Source organism: Moschus berezovskii, chromosome 19, assembly GCF_049115385.1.
Source record: "Moschus berezovskii isolate FMDL1 chromosome 19, NW_MosBer_1.0, whole genome shotgun sequence".
Lineage (NCBI taxonomy): Eukaryota > Metazoa > Chordata > Mammalia > Artiodactyla > Moschidae > Moschus > Moschus berezovskii.
The window spans coordinates 8926617-8943387 of NC_142478.1; the positions used below are offsets into that span (position 1 = coordinate 8926617).

Genomic DNA, 16771 nt, shown 5'->3' on the forward strand with positions numbered 1-16771 from the left:
CATGAAATTAAAAGACACTTAGAAGCAGAAGATATTAAGAAGAGGTGGCAAGAATACACAGAAGAACTGTACAAAAAAAATCTTCATGACCAAGATAGTCACGAAACGTGATTACTGACCTAGAGCCAAACATCTTGGAATGTGAATCAAGTGGGCCTTAGAAAGCATCACTAAGAGCAAAGCTAGTGGACGTGATGGAATTCCAGTTGAGCTACTTCAAATCTTGAAAGATGATGCTGTGAAACTGCTGCACTCAATATGCCAGCAGATTTGGAAAACTCAGCAGTGGCCACAGGACTGGAAAAGGTCAGTCTTCATTCCAATCCCAAAGAAAGGGAATGCCAAAGAATGCTCAAACTACCGCACAATGGCACTCATCTCACACGCTAGTAAAGACATGCTCAAAATTCTCCAAGCCAGGCTTCAGCAATATGTGAACCAAGAACTTCCAGATGTTCAAGCAGGTTTTAGAAAAGGCAGAGGCACCAGAGATCAAATTGCCAATATCCGCTGGATCATGGAGAAAGCAAGAGAGTTCCAGGAAAACATCTATTTCTGCTTCATTGACTATGCCAAAGCCTTTGACTGTGTCGATCACAATAAACTGTGGAAGATTCTGAAAGAGATGGGAATACCAGACCACCTGACCTGCCTCTTGAGAAACCTGTATGCAGGTCAGGAAGCAACAGTCAGAACTGTACATGGAACAACAGACTGGTTCCAAATAGGAAAAGGAGTACGTCAAGGCTGTATATTGTCACCTGGCATATTTAACTTATATGCAGAGTACATCATGAGGAATGCTGGGCTGGAAGAAGCACAAGCTGGAATCAAGATTGCCGGGAGAAATATCAATAACCTCAGATATGCAGATGACACCACCCTTATGACAGAAAGTGAAGAGGAACTCAAAAGCCTCTTGATGAAAGTGAAAGAGGAGAGTGAAAAGGTTGGCTTGAAGCTCAACATTCAGAAAACAAAGATCATGGCATCTTGTCCCATCACTTCATGGGAAATAGATGGAAAAACAGTGGAAACAGTGTCAGACTTTATTTTTTTAGGCTCCAAAATCACTGCAGATGCTGATTGCAGCCATGAAATTAAAAGACGCTTACTCCTTGGAAGGAAAGTTATGACCAACCTAGATAGTATATTAAAAAGCAGACACATTACTTTGTCAACCAAGGTTCGTCTAGTCAAGGCTATGGTTTTTCCCGTGGTCATGTATGGATATGAGAGTTGGACTGTGAAGAAAGCTGATCGCCGAAGAATTGATGCTTTTGAACTGTGGTGCTGGAGAAGACTCTCGAGAGTCCCTTGGACTGCAAGGAGATCCAACCAGTCCATTCTAAAGGAGATCAATCCTGGGTGTTCATTGGAAGGACTGATGCTGAAGCTGAAACTCCAATACTTTGGCCACCTCATGCGACAAGTTGACTCACTGGAAAAGACTCTGATGCTCGGAAAGGTTGGGGGCGGGAGGAGAAGGGGACGACAGAGAATGAGATGGCTAGATGGCATCACCGACTTGATGGACATGAGTTTGAGTGAACTCCAGGAGTTGGTGATGGACAGGGAGACCTGGCGTGCTGTGATTCATGGGGTCGCAGAGAGTTGGACGTGACTGAGCGACTGAACTGAACTGAACTCCTTGGAAGGAAAGTTATGACCAACCTAGATAGTATATTAAAAAGCAGAGACATTACTTAGCCAACAAAGGTCCGTCTAGTCAAGGCTATGGTTTTTCCCGTGGTCATGTATGGATATGAGAGTTGGACTGTGAAGAAAGCTGATCGCGGAAGAATTGATGCTTTTGAACTGTGGTGCTGGAGAAGACTCTCGAGAGTCCCTTGGACTGCAAGGAGATACAACCAGTCCATTCTAAAGGAGATCAATCCTGGGTGTTCATTGGAAGGACTGATGCTAAAGCTGAAACTCCAATACTTTGGCCACCTCATGCGACAAGTTGACTCACTGGAAAAGACTCTGATGCTCGGAAAGGTTGGGGGCGGGAGGAGAAGGGGACGACAGAGAATGAGATGGCTAGATGGCATCACCGACTTGATGGACATGAGTTTGAGTGAACTCCAGGAGTTGGTGATGGACAGGGAGACCTGGCGTGCTGTGATTCATGGGGTCGCAGAGAGTTGGACGCGACTGAGCGACTGAACTGAACTGAACTCCTTGGAAGGAAAGTTATGACCAACCTAGATAGTATATTAAAAAGCAGAGACATTACTTAGCCAACAAAGGTCCGTCTAGTCAAGGCTATGGTTTTTCCTGTGGTCATGTATGGATGTGAGAGTTGGACTGTGAAGAAAGCTGATCGCCGAAGAATTGATGCTTTTGAACTGTGGTGCTGGAGAAGACTCTTGAGAGTCGCTTGGACTGCAAGGAGATCCAACCAGTCCATTCTAAAGGAGGTCGATCCTGGGTGTTCATTGGAAGGACTGATGCTGAAGCTGAAACTCCAATACTTTGGCCACCTCATGTGACGAGTTGACTCACTGGAAAAGAGTCTAATGCTGGGAGGGATTGGGGGCAGGAGGAGACGGGGACGACAGAGAATGAGATGGCTGGATGGCATCACCAACTCAATGGACATGAGTTTGAGTGAACTCCAGGAGTTGGTGATGGACAGGGAGGCCTGGCGTGCTGTGATTCATGGGGTGGCAAAGAATCAGTCACGACTGAGCAACTGAACTGAACTGAAGATCAAATACAGCACTGTAAATGGTTTTCCAATTACATCCAGACATTTGTTGATCTACCAACTGTAATATATACAAGTTTTAGTATATATACTATATATACACACATGCATACATAGAAATATGGAGTCCTTTATATATTTGCATAAATTTTACATATATGTCCAAATTCACATAAATTAAATTTACATATCTGTAAATTTACACATATAAATTTAATATATATGTTATATATATATTCCACATGTCTAATGTAAATATAATAAAAATATAGGTGTAAATTTATATACATAAGGATATAAATACAAAAGGATCAAAAGCCCAAATCATGTATCACGATTCTAAAAAGAACCAATACACAAAAAAATCAACACTTTGAGCGATGGTATACAAATTATCATCTGACCAACACAGCTAAATTTTTAACCTAACTTCAAAGTTATTTGACCTGTAGAGCTCAGTAAGATGAACAAATAGCATATTTCTTCCATTAAGGAATATCAGCTACTCCTCCTTAACCTTAATGATGGCTCCTATGACTCAGTGAAAATGGGTCTGAATTTCAAATATGCTGCTGCTGCTGCACAAATTCTAAATAGGAAGCTCAAATGCTTTCAGAATGAAAGATATACATAAATCACATAATCTCACCACACGACAACAAATTCTTCATGATAAAAATGAACGTTTCTCTGACAGAAGATTAGTTTTGACTCCACTTTACCATCATTCTATGTCTTATATACACTCAGGTAACAATAGATGACTATTTATGCTACCTTGGTTAGAGCCTAGTTATTTTAAGAAAGTCACATGAATACAATCCATACTTCCAAACCCTTTGGAATGTTAAAGTGGCATTGTGGAAAAAAACAAGTTACTAAGCAACATTTTTCCATCACATAGAAGTAGGACAGGATTTAGTGATCTTAAAGCCAAATTCCATTTAATGTACCAAATTAATTACAACAAAAGCAAATTTCCATTCAATCCTTGTTTATTACTTAGCAGCTGTGTCCTGCAATTTAGGGTAGTTCTTTCACACCTATTCCCATGCGAGACCTTTACACAATCATTTCTTCTTATGTGAAGGTAACAGCCTAATAATATATGTGTACTTGCAGAACTTGGTTGACATCTGCTTCAACTCCGAACTACAGAGATGTGTCGAAATCTAGAATTAAACAGGATAAAGCAGAGACTATATCTATATGCTATACCTCCTTGGGACCAGAGTAGTATAGTAATCACTATAATACAGAAACATAGTAGGAGCATCAACCAATAAGATAATACGTAAACTAATCTTTAAGTTGCTGCTGCTGCTGCTGCTGCTGCTAAGTCACTTCAGTCGTGTCCGACTCTGTGTGACCCCATAGACGGAAGCCCACCAGGCTCCCCCGTCCCTGGGATTCTCCAGGCAAGAACACTGGAGTGGGTTGCCATTTCCTTCTCCAATGTGTGAAAGTGAAAAGTGGAAGTGAACTCGCTCAGTCGTGTCCGACCCTTAGCGACCCCACGGACTGCAGCCTACCAGGCTCCTCCATCCATGGGATTTTCTAGGCAAGAGTACTGGAGTGGCTTGCCAGTGCAATAATTTTTTTCCTAAAGTTTCAATATTAGAGGAGAGATTTAAGAGTAATGATCTGTGTAATAATATTCCAGTCAGTTCAGTTCAGTTGCTCAGTCATGTCCGACTCCTTGCGACCCTATGAATCACAGCACGCCAGGCCTCCCTGTCCAATACCAACTTCCGGAGTTCACTCAAACTCACCTTCATCGAGTCGGTGATGCCATCCAGCCATCTCATTCTCTGTCGTCCCCTTCTCCTCCCGCCCCCAACCTTTCCCAGCATCAGAGTCTTTTCCAGTGAGTCAACTTGTCGCATGAGGTGGCCAAAGTATTGGAGTTTTAGCTTTAGCACCAGTCTTTCCAATGAACACCCAGGACTGATCTCCTTCAGAATGGACTGGTTGGATCTCCTTGCAGTCCAAGGGACTCTCAAGAGTCTTCTCCAGCACTACAGTTCAAAAGCATCAATTCTTCGGCGATCAGCTTTCTTCACAGTCCAACTCTCACATCCATACATGACCACGGGAAAAAACACAGCTTTGACTAGACGGGCCTTTGTTCGTAGTTCAGTTCAGTTGCTCAGTCGTGTCCGACTCTCCGCGACCCCAAGACCCCTGTAATTCCAAGCACAGCAAACTCCCACCAAGCATACAGTGGGAGAGCTTCTGAAATTTCAACATACTCAACAACCTTAGAGTCTAACAGAGGCACAATCCAATGCCTTGGCCCTTTGCGGAAGCATAGCTTCTGTTCTGCTTTACTTTCTACTGTCAAGTCTAGAGCTGCTTGAAAAGCTGAGGAGAGAGACATGTAATTTTTAAATATTAACAGACATCGCTTTACTAAGAAAGATACTGAGAAGACTGATCACAGAGCTCTCTAACAGTCTCCAGGCTTTCGTCTCTTAAAGATGTCACGTAACTTCCCTGTGTTACTGAGTCTGTGACGAGGCACAGACCAGAAGAGTGAAGGTGAGCAGAGCAAGAGGATGAATTTCACAGGGAGCAGACTGAAATCCCCTGACTGTGAAATCAGGGAACACTGATCTCAAAGCCATCTTCACTGTGATCTCTGGGCTTCTTCAATGGCGTCAGGCTACTTGGGGCTCTGCACAGGTCACCATACTTAGAACATATTATCTATTCTTCAGTATTACAGGAAGACACTTCACTTAATCAAGCCAGATTCAGTTTTTTTCTCAGTCCCATCCCCTCCAAGAAGAAAATGGCTACTACATCCACCAGTGTTTCTTCATCACCACTACATGATCTGAGCTCTGATACGCTCTTAGCTTAAAAAATTATATAACAGCTTATCTTCTGGAGGCTGAGAGCAGTAAGGAGAAGCTCTGCACTATTAAGAAGCACACAGAAATGTGCATTTCTCATTTCTAATTGAGTTTGTTCAACCTCTGGTCTCTTGGTTTTAAGAGCAGACATCATTTAGTATATAACTAACAATGATTCAATGCGTGAAAGGAAAGGATAGAGAAAGAATACAGCAAAGGCCATAAAGCTTTACAAATAAAAATGTGCCATTAAGAATAGCTGAGCGGGGAGGGCGTTAGTTCATATGGCGATACAGTTGGATAGTTCATTATCTGATGGACCAATGCTTCTTATGTCCTGCTCTCTCTTCCATTCAGAAGAAGCAAAGGCAAGAGATAAAAACAATAATCTGCTACACTATAGCCTGTTCTTCTAGACTACTATAAAAACTAAACATATTCTGACTCTTTCTCAAGTCTAAAGATCTTACCAGTAGCAAATTATAGCAAATGTTTTAATACTGATGTCCCTTTTCCAAGTCTCTTAACTCTTCTAAAGTTATATTTCATATTTCCTGTCTTTCAGTTCAATAATTTATTAAACAGCTACATATGCCTACAATAATCTTGGCACTGGAGGTTTTGTGAACTACAAATAAATGGTTTCCGATCATGAGGAGCTTGTAATGAAGCTGGGAAGAAGATACTATATATGTACTTTTCATAAAAGGTGGTGGGTGTAACTGTGCAAGAACACTCCAGATGCTGTTGGAGCACAGAGTGGGAACACCAAAGAGGGCAGAGAAGGTTTCCTGGAGGAAAGGATGTTCTAAATGGGGCTTGTGGAAGGCACTAACCAGAGGGAGGTATATTCCAGGCAGAAAGAAGAGGAAGTGCCTGAGGCAGAGAGGCATGGAACAGCATAAGGTGTGATGCCAGGAGAAGGGATGGCTAGGAACTCCAAGTAACTTTGCATTTTTGGAGATTAAATGAGAGACAAGGAGTGAAAGAGGCCATGACATAAGGAACCCTGTCTCCCAGCCAGGCATGTAGGTGGCCCGAAGCCACTGAAGTATCCAATTACAGGAATGCCCTGGACAGACCTGGGTTTTAGATTCATTGCCCTGGCTACCATGGCAGAAAATGACATATCAGAAGATGACAGGATGTACAGGCCAGAGGATACTTCCTACAGCCTGGATTCTCCAGTGTCCACTATTCTGGGAAGTCCACTATAGAACTATTCTGAGGAGGCCCTGAGGTCACTGGACCCTGGAACCAGTTAGGAAACTCAAGTGCACCAGTGGCACTCAAGGTCCCTCTTTGGTGACCCCTGTGAATCACGGACAGCCTCAGATGATGGGTGGTTGTATAACTAGCAGACCCTGACAGATTGGAAAGTGTTGGTGGGTAAGTGGATACCCCTGAAGTATAAGGTCTGAAGTAGAAGCTCCTAGTAAACAGGAGAACAGAATCTGTCAAATATATGTTAGTTGTGCTGAATTTGTACTCAAGTATCCTAACAAACAGAACTTTGGACACCACTGACTTTTGTTCCCTCATCTTCCCTAATCAAACATCTACAAAAGCATGGTTCAGTTCAGTTCAGTCGCTCAGTCGTGTCCGACTCTCCGCGACCCCATGAATCACAGCACGCCAGGCCTCCCTGTCCATCACCAACTCCCGGAGTTCACTCAAACTCATGTCCACAGAGTCGGTGCCATCCAGCTTGCTGGCTAATGGAACACTCCAGTAAACAGAATGTAGTCACACCATTCTATCTATGTTACATTTCCTACCAGCCTTACAGGTTTCCTTGGGTTGCCTCAGGGGAACCTGGGGGCTATATCACACTAGTCACAGGAGTTTATGTCAGATTGTAGCTCATTTCCCAGTCCTCTGCAACTGCTCTTCATCTGAATCAGTCTCCAGCCTGAACAACTCACAGCAAAGTATTAGCATGACCAAAAACAATAAATAGACAGCATTTATTTTTATCAACTGAAGGTCTCATTCCTTATCTCAAACTTAGCACCACAGCTCTGCCTTGCCCTGATTTCCTCACCATTTTTTTTTAAAACCATTGAAAAAAGCCAAAGCTGATCATTTGCTCCTAATACCCCTCCCTTCAGAAAGGAAAAAAATATATCCTTATCCTTTCTGTCATCAAAACCTTCTTTTCCCACAGTCAAGCTAACAAAATCTCACTTCCTGGATTCCACAGGCCATTTCATTCCATAATAGTCCCTTCCCTTAATTCCTATGATCAATATTATTCGCTTTGTAATAACGTATCTCATGTTGTCATCCAAACTAGCTGTTTGTTATAAAAGCGTAGACTGGAGGTCGACAATACAGTGGGGGAGTAGGTCGACAAGATGATAGAGTACATCTCTCCCCGTGGATACACCGGGAATATATCTTCAGATGCAGAGTTTCTCACCAAGCAGAAGGTGAATACTAGCAGGAGTCCTGACCACCCTAAAGGAATATACCGATCCATGAAAAACTCGGTAGGACAAAGGAAGGAGGAGGATGAGAGAGAGCAGGACCAATCTGCATCCAGGGATGGGGGAGCTGAAGCAGGGGGGAGATCCCTGAATCCAGGACATTTGGTTGCAACAGAAGGGAAGCATCCGAAGCTATCAGAGAGTAAGGCAGCCAATGTGCGATAGTCTCAGTGGAGCATGCCGCGGCCCTACATACCCCGGACAGGGATGGGAATCCACCAGAAGGCGCAGCGGCTGGGAGCTGGAGAGTGGGGATTGGAGGGCAATCCGGGGACGAGGACTGCTGCTGACTGCGGGGAGACGGCCGGAAGGGATGGGAGAAAAGAAATCCATGGCGGGGAGCGCCTTTGGAGGAACGCCGGGCAGCCATGAAGATAAGGCGCTACTGCTGAGTCACATACAGGGGGAGGAGCCATCACTGATGCCTCTCCCTCCACACACGCCTGACAATGGTCAGCACACAGCTGACCAATGCAGAGAGACTCCAGAGAAGGCAGTCCTTTGAGTGCCTGCTGGGCTGAGCCACAGAGAAGGCCTACCCAGGGAGGTCCTTTGAGCAGCAGCTGCCAGGAGCTAGAAAAGAATCCTCACAGAACCATATCTCCTGCATCTGTGGCCACTGGCTTCCCTGTGTACCTGGCACGGCCAGGGTCCCCGCAATCCAAGCGGCCACACCACCTCTATACCTGGTCCTCACTGGGCAGACCAAAGTCCTCTAGGGCAGCCTCAGGAGCAAACTCCTGTGGATGACCCTCATGTGAGGAAGAGATCAAACCACAATTGAGCTCAACTATGCCTAAGGAAGACGATCAAAATCTTTCCACTAGCTGCACAAGTTATAGATTAAATCCAAATGATCAACAAGGTAGACTCTGTGTCCGTGGAATATATAAAAGGACAATGACTGTTCCCACGAAAGAAAAAGCTCTAGCTCTGGCAGCTGTGGACAATGGAGGCAACACATGTAGGAGTAGGGCCAGAGTAGGGTCAGATTAGAGTCTGAGCTGACCCCACAGAAGGTCCAGAGATTAGCCCTCCCCAGTACTGGAAGGCTTCCTAGGGAGGCAGAGGTGGACTGTGAGTCACAGCAGAGCAAAGAACACTGACAGCTGAGATCTGAGAAAAACATTATTCTTATTTTGATTCATTCTGCAGTTGATTCTAGATGTTCCTCACTTTCTTTTTCCTCTGTTGTTGGAGTTGTTTTATTATTATTATCTCTATTTAGGCTGCTGGAAACATTTTAATAACATTTTTAAAATTTCTTTTATATATTTCTCCTTTGGCTTTCTATGGATTTGTATGAGATTTGTTTGGGGGAGGGTTCTTTTCTTATTGTTGCTTGTTGTTCAATTGCTAAGTTGTGTCCAACTCTTTGTGACCCCATGGACTGTAGCCCACCCGGCTCCTCTGTCCATGGGATTTCCCAGGCAAGAATACTGGAGTGGGTTGCCATTTCCTTCTCCAGGGGATCTTCCTGACCCAGAGATTGAAACTGCATCTCCTGCTTGACAGATGGATTCTCTACCATTGAGCCACCTGGGAAGCCCCTTCTGATTGTAGTTTTTCTTTAACATATGTAGACCTTCTTTTACATATTTCTATTTAACTTTGCTTCCCAATTTTTTTTTTCCCACCATGTTTGTTTGTTTGTTTGCTTTCTTTGCTTTATTCCTCAGTTGGCACTCTGCTTTTGTCTTATTTATTGTTTTGTTTTAGTTAGTTTTGTCTTGTTGTTGTTAATTCTATTTTTTAATTGGTTGATATCATTTTTGGTTTCCTTTACTCCCCTGATCACCCTCTTGTACTTTGTTTTCTGTAGACTGTTTTGCTTTCGTGTGTGTCTGTGTTTGTGTGTGTGTGTGTGTCTTTGTGTGTGTCTGTGTGTCTGTATCCGTGTCTGTGTGTCTGTGTCTGTCTGTGTGTATGTGTGTGTGTCTGTGTCTGTGTGTGTGTATGTGTGTCTTTGTGTGTGTCTGTGTGTCTGTCTGTGTGTATGTGTGTATGTATGTGTCTGTCTGTGTGTCTGTATCTGTATCTGTCTGTGTGTATGTGTCTATATGTGTGTGTGTCTGTGTGTGTCTGTGTGTGTGTCTGCCAGTGCTCACTTGTTTTTGCTTCTATTTGTCTGAATTTGCTCTTACCATTTGTTTCAGCTTCATTTTTTTGTTTCTTGGGGAAGGATTTTTGGTGTTTAGTTGGTTTGGGGGGTTTCTTTTTTTTTTTTTCTCAGGGTTTTTTTATTTGTTTGCTTGTTTGTTTTAATACCCTTTATTGCCAAAACAGTTTGTGGGATCTTCGTTCCAGAAGTCAGGCCTGAGTCTCTGGATGGGATGTCTGAGTCCAGGACACTAGACCACCAGAGAACTCTTGACCCCAGGGAATATTAATCAGTGAGCACTCCCAAGAAGGCCTCCACCTGAATCCAAGACCCAGCACCACCCAACTGCCTGCAGTACCCAGTGCTGGACGCCTCACCCAAACAACAAGCAAGACAAGAACATAAACATAAGCAGAGAGGCTGCCACAGACATCCCAAAACGCACCACCTCAAACAACCCTGTCCACCTGAGGGAAAAACTCACCCCCTCCCACTGGAACACAAGCACAAGTCCCTTCCAACATAAAGCCTACACAAGCCCCTGGACCAACCTCATCCACCAGGAGCAGAGACCAAAAGCAAGAAGAACTATGACCCCACAGCCTGGGGAAAGGAAACCCAAAACAGTCAGTTAGACAAAATGAAAAGACAGAGAAATACTATGCGGACGAAGAACAATGAAAAACTCGCAAGACAAAGTATACAAAGAGAAAATAGGCAAACTACCTGAAAAAGAATTCAGAGTAATGATAGTAAAGATATAAAATCTCAATAATACAAGGGAGAAAACGGAAGAATCATATAAAACATTTTAAAAAGACCTAAAAGAAACAATAAACAAACAGTGACAAACAACACAATTACTGAGTTTACAAATATTTTAGAAGAAATCAATAGCAGAATAATTGAGGCTGAAGAATGGATAAGTGAGCTGGAAGAGAGAACAGTGGAAATAACTGCTGAAGAGCAGAATAAGGAAAAAAGAATGAAAAAACTTGAGGATAATCGCAGAGACTACTGGGGTAATATTAACTGCAGAAACATTTGAATTATAGGAGTTCCAGAAGAAAAAGAGAAAAGTAAAGGGTCTGAGAAAATTTTTGAAGAAAAAATTATAGTCAAAAACTTCCTGTCATGGAAAAGGAAATAATCAAGCTCAAGAAGCACAGAGAATCCCATACAGAATAAACCCAAGGAGAAACATGCTAAGACACATATAAATCAAACTAACAAAATTAAACACAAAGGAAAAATATTAAAAGCAACAAGCAACATACAAGGGAAACCCCATAAAATTAACAGTTGATGTTTCAGAAGAAAGACTGCAGGCCAGAAGGGAGTGACAGGATATATATGAAGTAATGAAAGGGAAAAAACTCAGCCAAGACTACTCTGTCCAGCAAGGATCTCTTTCAAAATTGATGAAGAAATCAAACACTTTACAGAAAAGCTAAAGTTAAGAGGATTCAGCACCACTAAACCAGCTTTACAACAAATGCTGAAGGGACTTCACTAGGCAGGAAACAGAAACAAACCCCAAACATTAAGAAAATGTCAACAGGAACATATATATCAATAATTACTTTAAATGTAAATAGATTAAATGCTCCAACCAAAAGTCACAGAATGGTTGAATGGATACAAAAACAAGACTCATGTATATGCTGTCTACAAGAGACCCACTTCAGACGGAGAGACGCACCCAGGCTAAGAGTGAGGGGATGGAAAAAGATATTCCAAGCAACTGGAAATCGAAAGAAAGGCAGAGTATCAATTCTCATATCAGGCAAAACAGACTCTAAAATAAAGAATATTACAAGAGATAAGAAAGGCAATCACAAGAGCTACTGGAGATCAAAAGAAAGCCAGAGTATCAATGCTCATATCAGACAAAACAGACTTTAAATAAAGAATATTACAAGAGACAAGAAAGGCAATTACAAGAGCAATTGGAAATCAAAAGAAAGCCAGAGTATCAATTGTCCTATCAGACAAAACAGACTTTAAAATAAAGAATATTACAAGAGACAAGACTCTGTAATTGATATTCAGTTCAGTTCAGTTCAGTCGTTCAGTCGTGTCCGACTCTCTATGACCCCATGAATCACAGCACGCCAGGCCTCCCTGTCCATCACCAACTCCCGGAGTTCACTCAAACTCATGTCCATCCAGTCGGTGATGCCATCCAGTCATCTCATTGTCTGTCGTCCCCTTCTCCTCCTGCCCCCAACCTTTCCCAGCATCAGAGTCTTTTCCAGTGAGTCAACTCGTCGCATGAGGTGGCCAAAGTATTGCAGTTTCAGCTTTAGCATCAGTCCTTCCAATGAACACCCAGGATTGATCTCCTTTAGAATGGACTGGTTGGATCTCAGAGTATCAATTCTCATATCTGACAAAACAGACTTTAAAATAAAGAATATTACAAGAGACAAGAAAGAATATTACAAGAGACAACTACATAATGATCAAAGAATCAATCCACGAAGACATAACAACTGCAAATATTTATGCAACCAACATAGAAGCACCTCAGTACATAAGACAAACACTAACAGACATAAAAGAGGAAATCAAAATTAGTAGGGGATTTTACACAACAATAGTAAGGGATTTTAATACCCCACTTACACTAATGGACAGAAAATTAATAAGGAAACACAAGTCTAAAATGACATATTAGGACAGATGGACCTAACATATCTTCAGCTCATTCCATCCAAATACAGAAGAATATACTTTTTTCTCAAGTGCATAAAGAACATTCTCCAGGATAGATCACATCTTGGGTTACAATTCAAGACTTGGTAAATTTAAGAAAATTGAAATTGTATCAAGCATCTTTTCTGGCCACAACACGATGAGATTAGATATCAATCACAGGGGAAAAGCTGTAAAAAACACAAACATATAGAGGCTAAACAATATGCTTTTGAATAACGAAGAGGTCACTGAAGAAATCAAAGAGGAAAACAAAAAAATACCTAGAAATAAACGGCAATGAAAACACAATGACCCAAAACCTATAGAATGCAGCAAAAGCAGTTCTAAGAGGGACGTCTATAGCAATACAGTCCTATCTCAAGAAACAAGAAAAACATCAAATAGACAATCTAAATATTATACCTAAAGCAACTAGAAAAAGAACAACCAAAACACTCCAAAGTTAGCAGAAGGAAAGAAATCATAAATGTCAGAGCAGAAATAAATGAAAAAGAAATGAAGGAAACAATATCAAAGATCAATAAAATTACAAACTGAAAAATTACAAAGAAGAAAAAAAAATTGACAAACCATTAGCCAAACTCATCAAGTAAAAAAAGGAGACTCAAATCAACAAAATTATAAATGAAAAAAAGAAAGGTTACAACAAACAATGCAAAAATACAAATAATCATAAGAGACTACTCTAAGCAACTATATGCCAATAAAATGAACAACCTGGAAGAAAGGGACAAATTCTTAGAAACGTACAGTCTTCAAAGGTTGAAAAAGGAAAATAGAAATTATGAACAAACCAATCACAAGCACTGAATTCAAAACTGCGATCAAAAATCTGCCCCCCCCCCCGCTCCCCCCCAAAAAAATCCCAAGGTCAAATGGCTTCACAGGTGAATTCTATCAAATGTTTAGCAAAGAGCTAACACCTGTCCTTCCCAAACGCTTCCAAAAAATTGTAAAGGGAGGAACACCTCTAAATTCATTCCATGAGGTCACTGGCACCCTGATAACAAAACCCGACAAAGATATCACAGAAAAGGAAAATTATCGGCCAGTATCACTGACAAACACAAATGCAAAAGGCCTCAAAAAAAATACTAGCAAACAGAATCCAGCAACCATACACCATAATCAAGTGGGGTTTATCCCAGGGATGCAAGTATTCTTCAATGAATGCAAATCAATGTGACACACCATATTAAGAAATTGAAACATAAAAAGCATATGATAATCTCAAAAGATGCAGAAAATACTTTTGAAAAAATTCAACACCAATTTATGATTTAAAAAAAGAACTCTTCAGAAAATGGGCACAGAAGAAACCTACCTCAACATAAGAAAGGCTATATAGGACAACTCATAACAATAATTTTTCTTGTATGTGCATGCTAAGTTGCTTCAGTCATGTCTGACTCTTTGCAACCCAATGAACTGTAGCTCACCAGGCTCCTCTATCCATAGTATTCTCCAGGGAAGAATACTCGAATGGGTTGCCATGCCCTCCTCTAAGGCATCTTCCCAACCCAGGGATCAAACCTACCGTCTCTCTCTTACATCTCCTGCATTGGAAAGTAGGTTCTTTACCACTAGTGCCACCTGGAGTGAAAAAATGAAAGCATTTTCTCTAAGATCAGGAGCAAGACAAGGATGCCCACTTTCCCCACTATTATTCAACACAGTTTTTGAAGTCCCAGCCATGTTGATCAGGGAAGAAAAAGAAATAAAAGGAATCCAGATTGGAAAAGAAATAAAACTCTCACCGTTTGCAGATAAACTAACAATAGACATAGAAAATCTTAAAGATACTATCAGAAAATTACTAGAGCCCATCAATGAATTTAGTAACATCACAGGATACAAAATCAATACACAGAAAACCTTTGTATTCCTCTACACTCACAACAAGAAATCAGAAAGAGAGATTAAGGAATCAATCCCATTCACCATTGCAACAAAAAGAATAAAATACCTAGGAATAAACCTAATTAAGGAGATAAAAGACCTGTATACAGAAAGCTATAAACATTCATGAAAGAAATCAAAGATGACAGAAACAGATGGAGAAAAATACCATGTTCGTTGGATTGAAAGAATCAATATTGTGAAAATGATTTACTACCCCAAACAATCTACAGGTTCAGTACAACCCCTATCAAATTACCAACGCCTTTTTTCACAGAACCAGAACAAAAAAATTCACAATTCTTATGGAAACACAAAAGATCCTGAAAAGCCAAAGCAATCTTGAGAAAGAAAACTAGAGCCGGAGGAATCAACCTTTCTGACTTCAACTATACTACAAAGCTACAATCATCAAGACAGTATGGTACTGGCACAAAAGAGAAATACAGACAAATGGAACAAGATAGAAAGCCCAGCGATTAACCCAAGCACCTATGGGTACCTTATCTTTGACAAAGATGGCAAGAAAATATAATGAAGAAAAGACAATCTCTTCAATAAGTGGTGCTGGGAAAACTGGACACTTACATGTAAAAGAATAAAATGAGAACACTTCCTAACACCATACACTAAAATAAACTCAAAATGGATTAAAGACCTAACTGTAAGACCAGAAAGTATAAAACACTTAGAGGAAAATGGGCACTACACTCGTTGACATAAGTTGCAGCAAGATTCTCTATGACCCACCTCCTAGAGTAATGGAAATAAAAACAAAAATAAACAAATGGGACCTAATTAAACTTGGAAGCTTTTGCATAGCAAAGAAAGCCATAAACAAGATGAAAAAACAACCTTCAGAATGGGAGAAGATAACTGTAAATGAAGCAACTGACACAGGATTAATCTCTACAAGCAACTCATGAGGCTTAATATCAGAAAAACAAATAACCCAATGAAAAAATGAGCAGAAGACCTAAAAAGACATCCAGAGAAGACATACAGATGGCCAATAAACACACGAAAATTTTTTTAAAAAGCTCAACATTACTCATTATGAGAGAAATGCAAATCAAAACTACAATGAGATATTCACCTCACACCAATCTGAATGACCATCATCAAAAAATCTACAAACAATAAATGCTGGAGAGGATGTGGAGAAAAGGGAACCCTACTGCACTGGAATGTGAATTGATCACTATGGAGAATAGTATGGAAATTACTTTAAAAAATAAAACTAGGAATAAAACTACTATATGATGCAAGGACCCCACTACTGGGCATATATCCTGAGAAAACCATAATTCAAAAAACCACATGTACCCCAAATGGTTATTACAGCACTATTTACAATAGCCAGGACAGGGAAGCAACCTAGATGGCCATCAACAGATGAACGGATAAAGAAGCAGGGACACACACACACACACACACAATGGCGTATTACTCAGCCATAAAAAGGAACTCATCACACACACACACACACACACACACACACACACAATGGCGTATTACTCAGCCATAAAAAGGAACTCATCTGAGTCAGTTCTAGTGAGGTGGAGGAACCTAAAGCCTGTTACACAGAATGAAGTTTAAGTCAGAAAGAGAAAAACAAATAGCATATATTAATGCATACCTATGGAATGTAGAAAAATTGAACTGATGAACCTGTTTGCAGGGCAGGAATAGAGACGCAGTCATAGAGAAGAGACCTGTAGACACGGTAAAGGGGAAGGAAAGGGTGGGACAAACTGCAAGCATAGCACTGAAACATGTACGTTACCATGTATAAGACAGACAGCTAGTAGGAAGCGCCTGTAGAACACAGGGAACGCGACCCAGTGCTCTTTGACGATCTAAACGGGTGGGAAGGGGTGAGGGGGCATAGGGAGGCTCAAGAGGAAGGGGACATATGTAAACTTACGGCTGATTCATGTTGTATGGCCGAAAGCAACAACACTGTAAAGCAATTATCCTCCAGTTAAAC

At 41.2% G+C, this 16771-nt stretch overlaps 1 protein-coding gene across 8 annotated transcripts in view; it reads right to left on the reverse strand.

Annotated features, from left to right (window-relative positions):
• FHIP1A (FHF complex subunit HOOK interacting protein 1A) overlaps window positions 1-16771 on the reverse strand; it is a 315123-nt gene that overhangs the window by 105731 nt on the left and 192621 nt on the right. The window contains exon 1 of one of the 8 annotated variants that reach the window (XM_088827975.1): window positions 8257-10908. The exons of the other annotated variants lie outside the window; for them this stretch is intronic. Within the exon in view, the coding sequence (XP_088684101.1) occupies window positions 8257-8430 (174 nt within the window). The 5' untranslated portion in view covers window positions 8431-10908. Of the gene's footprint in view, window positions 1-8256; window positions 10909-16771 lie in introns of those variants that run through there. 8 annotated transcript variants of the gene reach the window in all.